Source organism: Watersipora subatra, chromosome 6 (assembly GCF_963576615.1).
Source record: "Watersipora subatra chromosome 6, tzWatSuba1.1, whole genome shotgun sequence".
NCBI classification, from domain to species: Eukaryota; Metazoa; Bryozoa; class Gymnolaemata; order Cheilostomatida; family Watersiporidae; genus Watersipora; species Watersipora subatra.
This window is the reverse complement of record NC_088713.1, coordinates 46,206,450-46,211,281: the sequence shown is the minus strand read 5'-3', so window position 1 is coordinate 46,211,281 and position 4,832 is coordinate 46,206,450. Positions and strand designations below refer to the sequence as shown.

Genomic DNA, 4,832 nt, shown 5'->3' with positions numbered 1-4,832 from the left:
GTGGCAACAGTAAAATATTTTAATATTTCAGTTCAGCACCAGCTACCAAACCCTTGATTGAATCTCAAGCAGTTTTCTTAAAAGTGACAGTCGGGAAAAGACCCATTAAGACTGAGCGGTACAAAGTGAGATATACTACAAACAAGTTGAGACTGTGCCGCCTTAAAAGTGACAGTTTGCGTATAAACCTGTAAGGATTACGTTCATTTAATAGCAAATCATGACTCCAGTCAAAACTAGCTAAACTAATTTAATGAACTAACATGTAGGATTTGTTTTGTTTTTCAAGTATGTTATAGCAAATCATCTTCAAAACTTTCTTCAGCAGCAATTAAAAGTTGTTCTATGTACTTTCTTTTATTTGCTCCAAGCCTTTTTAAGCCTACGTGTTCATGTTATTAATTACTACAAGCCTTTGTCTTTTTTGGCTCCAGCCCAAATCTGATCAGACAGAGAGAAGTTTTTAAATAAATATATAAATCAACATTTTTGTTTATATTTCAACTGCAAACATTGGCTATATTTTATCACAAAACTCTGATATGTTATGTTATAATACTTTAAAGCATATTTTCAATAATTGAGTGGCAAAAAAATCAACAACAATTAACATTTCAGAATGCGAGATCCATTGAACTTTTTTTATAGTAACATAGAAGGGATATGGACACAGAGGATGGCAACAGAATGACAAAAGTTTTTAGTTGTTTGTATGCCTGTCTAAGCGCTTCAAATGTGCCTGTAGGTACCTATAAACACAGATGGTGTACCCTTAACAATATAGAAGATGCACAGTATATTGACAAAGGTGTTACCTCTCACACTATAAACTCTAAGAACAAGCTTGTACCATCCCAGCTTACTGACATAATATTTTTACAAAACTTTTCAATAAATCTAGACTTTAAAGAATCTTTTTGACCATCAGCTAGAGTACAAGCAACTTCATGGTAGCAAAAAGTTTGACGGCAGTTTTTCAAACGAGGTAAAGCTTTTTCTAGCTATCAGCTTAAAAAGCTTTGCTTCATAATCATAGGAAGAGGCATTATTCAAACCTGACTCATCCTCCACAACAGAGACTTGGTGAGTAGACACAATCTTCTATGAGTTCATCAGTTGTTATGAAGACATATATATTAACAGTTGTGATAAAAGTATGTCATAGATTAATTAAGGGACATTATATGGGGACAGTCTATAAATATGCTGGATGAATTCCTAGGATGGTTACACCTAATTTTAATACCTGCTGGAAATAGTCAAACGTGATTATGGTTTTATCTCAACAAAATCGCATACATTATAGTTTGAAGAACAAGACATAAGACTATGTTTGGTTCATTTTTAGCATAAGTAACGTGATTTATTCAAAAATTTATAACTTCTACGTAGTATTTGCGCAGTACAGAATTCAGTTTAAAAATTATCAAGTTATGAAATAAATTGACCAGATTGCTGACTAGGTGTTTATTAATAAAACCTATGATTAAGAATAAGGAAGAATAAAAAAATAAATGTTCCAAGTTTTTTACCTCAGCTGTCAAAACGAGTTACAGCACCTACAGTATGTTTTACACCAGTACAGGTTTAGATTTAGAAGAAGATGACACCTACAGATAATGCCTTGGAACAGTACAATTATTTAAAAAATAAACACTTCACGTAAACTTATTCTCTTATTAGATATATCTGAAATCCAACTTACTGGCTTTTATTTATTTCAGTTGAAAGATTGATGGCGGAAGAAGACAAATCTAACAGCTCTGATTGTAATAACTCTAATCATGAAACTACATGTAGTTCCTTATTGTTGACCCCTTACCAAACTCAGATAAGAGAAGTATACAATAAAGTACCACATCAACCAGAGCATGCAATAAAAACAGCGTCTTCTCATATTATAAACCCGGGTAACTGTCCCATTTTCGCAATTTCTCACATTTTCATCCTTCCCATGTCATTCGTTTAATCACAAGTTTTTGTACAACAGCAGTTTGCTCCAATTCCTTTTGCATTATATTTTTGTAGAACACATAAAAACAACAAAACAAGAACTTTGCACCATTATTTTGAATTGGTGGAAATTGGTTAAATATTGTCGGTTTTGTTATTATTCAGAAGATAACAGCCAAATTTTTCAAAGTATTAAATAAAACCGGCAACAATCAAGGAGTTTCTCATTTAAATTTGTAATTTTAATAAATCATGAACAATACATTAATTAAGGAATGTCATTAACTTGATTATTTTAATTGATCATGAACTGTCAGAGCTGTATCCTACAGGTTACTTTAAAGATCTTTAGAATGATTAGTATCCTTACTCTTAACAAGTTTTACTTTTGATATATTTAAATATATTACTCTTTCATTTGGATATATTAAAATCAATTACTGTTTTATTGAAACAAGTTTTTTAACGTATTTTATGAAGTATACTGGAAGGTTCTGAACAATTATATAGACACAAAGTTATATGTTGAATCTACACTAACAAGGTCAAAAGCCGTATTTAAAGTGTTCCTTTTATATAATTTAATCATTGTTAGATTGGTTGCTATTTATTTTTTGTTATTAACTGAAAAGCTAACATTTGAAGCATCTTGTATTCAAGTTTTTTAAAAAATTGGTGTCTTTTTAATGTTTCCAACAAAGTCTTATATGCGATGAGTGTTGTATATTTTTAATATACATATTGCCAAAATGAACAGATTATTTTTTCAACTAAAAAAATAACTGATATCAGTATAATTATTTAGAACATTAGTTATGACTGTGCATTTTTAATAATTTAAGTGACTTGTTTTCTTGTTGTAATGACTATTTGTGTATTACAAAAAGCCTAAACACTAAATCTTTACCCTATAAAACCTAATTTGAAAATGAGGAACATCAAACGTGTTCTATAGTTTATTGGACACTCGTAAATTTTTAGAAGTAAGGGAGATAACAACAATTATTTCGATTATGATTGTATTTCTAGTGACTAAATAAACATTCACTGTAGAATGAAATTAATTCAAGAGATATCTGAAATCAGACTTATTGACTTATATTCATATCAGCTGAAAAATATATAGCAGCAGAAGACGAATCCAACTACTCAGAGGCTAATTCTACTCAAGAAACTGGTTTAACTTCTATTGAACCATATGGAGTCAATTGCTTTTAGGTTTAGATAAAGGTTCTCATGAACGGTAACCATTTTTACAAAAGTACTGTAATGTGACAAGCATCAATTTTTTCAAAGTTTTTTACATTGTCTCATAACACCAGCAGCTACATGTAAGAATTTAGGAATCTTTCAGAATTATCCATTACCCAAAAGATTCAAACTCAATATACAAATAAACATATGTGAAAGACTGATTAAAATCTTACACTTAGCTTCAAACCTTCAACAACTTCTTAATCCTGTTAAAAAAGGTAGAATGCTTTCTAAAGTAAAGTGATCAAATTGTTTGAACGAAAAAAGTATTTTAACAAAAATAGATGAATCAATACTAAATTGATTTTTAAAATTATTAATGACTTGCTAATATTACCAACTGATGCCTATGCTTACCAGGGAAATGTGATGACACTTTACCACATTGATTAATAATTCTGAAATTTACTTTCTTTGAGCTTCTTATGATACCAAATAGCTTTATTGGAATAGATCGCAGCAACATAATGTTTCGCTGAAACTTTTTAAAATAGTTGTTAATGTATTTTTAGCCGATCTGAACTGCTGGCCAAACTCAATCAGCAGAATAAGGCTTGATGGTGAACTAAATGAAAAATGGCGAAGTATTGATCATCATGCCTTTGACAACTGTTTCCTCATTGCTATAGCGGCGCATTATGACATCGTTGGTTTTGACCCTCTTTTCATATTTGATCTAATCTGTTCTCACGCAAGAGACTGTTGCGAGTACTACTCTCTCTTTTTCCCAGAAGGTAAAAAAGGTTTTATATCAATTTTGGACAATTTTGAAAAGACTGGGGAGTATCAATGTCTGCTAGAATATTTGGATGCTGTCGTCAGAATAACAGCAAAGGCTTTGGAAAAGCATATAGTAGTTACAGACAATGTTGGATTGGTTCTATATGGAGAGAAGGACAAACCCATAACACCGGATTCTATTGTTATAATTATGAATGATGATGAAGATATTTCATTTTATGGAACTAAACTGAGTTAGTCTATGATTTCGTTTTAGATTTGAACAGGTGCTGTCTTCTGGGAAAGTAATAGTAACATAGGAGAATAATCTGATCATTGTATATTATGTAGGTCTTTCACTTTACTAAATTTCATGTATGGTAATTTCAGTTAAAAGCTTTTTTAAAATATTGTGTTATGTTTGTTGAACATATTGTGCAACTGTGGTTACAGTCACCAGAGAGAACAATTGATTGGCTGAAGATAGAAACTGAGCCATGGAAACTCGTCTTAATCAGTCAGAAGCCAATGAATGTCTTTAAGAGAAAAGAGATTTTCACAATATACTGTTTTACTGATCTCACTTTACACTGCTAATTGGCGTTGTATCAAATAAAACAAATTTCAATGAAATTGAATATCGGAGTACAGATATTATCAAAGGTCAAAAACCAATGTTTAGCATTTTTGGTAAAACATTTGGTTATTTCTCATTTTCACAAAACTCTCTCGAATCACAAAGTTTTTAGCTTTTTTATAAAAAGTTCCAATTGCAAGCATACATCAGTAGATCATTTGACACTGTAGATTCAAACAATAAGTCAAATAAGTTATATGAACTACATACAAAGTTGACTCAAATTTTAGTTATTGTGAACCAGACAGAGGATACTAACAGTGTTACC

At 30.8% G+C, this 4,832-nt stretch overlaps 1 protein-coding gene across 1 annotated transcript; it reads left to right on the top strand.

Annotated features, from left to right (window-relative positions):
• Positions 1–1,070: 1,070 nt before the first annotated feature.
• LOC137398827 (uncharacterized) lies at positions 1,071–4,547 on the top strand. Its single transcript, XM_068085001.1, has 4 exons — positions 1,071–1,083; positions 1,725–1,910; positions 3,720–4,181; positions 4,381–4,547. Exons 2-4 carry the CDS (start codon positions 1,736–1,738, stop codon positions 4,398–4,400), a joined length of 657 nt encoding a protein of 218 aa, XP_067941102.1. The 5' UTR covers positions 1,071–1,083; positions 1,725–1,735; the 3' UTR covers positions 4,401–4,547.
• Positions 4,548–4,832: the final 285 nt, after the last annotated feature.

What these genes read in the sequence shown, in the direction of transcription:
- LOC137398827 (XM_068085001.1), top strand. Translation starts at nt 1,736, where the DNA reads ATGGCGGAAGAAGACAAATCTAACAGCTCTGATTGTAATAACTCTAAT. An exon ending in TTCTCATATTATAAACCCGG is followed by an intron (nt 1,911 to 3,719) that starts GTAACTGTCCCA and finishes ATGTATTTTTAG; the next exon opens with CCGATCTGAACTGCTGGCCA. An exon ending in ATTTTATGGAACTAAACTGA is followed by an intron (nt 4,182 to 4,380) that starts GTTAGTCTATGA and finishes CTGTGGTTACAG; the next exon opens with TCACCAGAGAGAACAATTGA.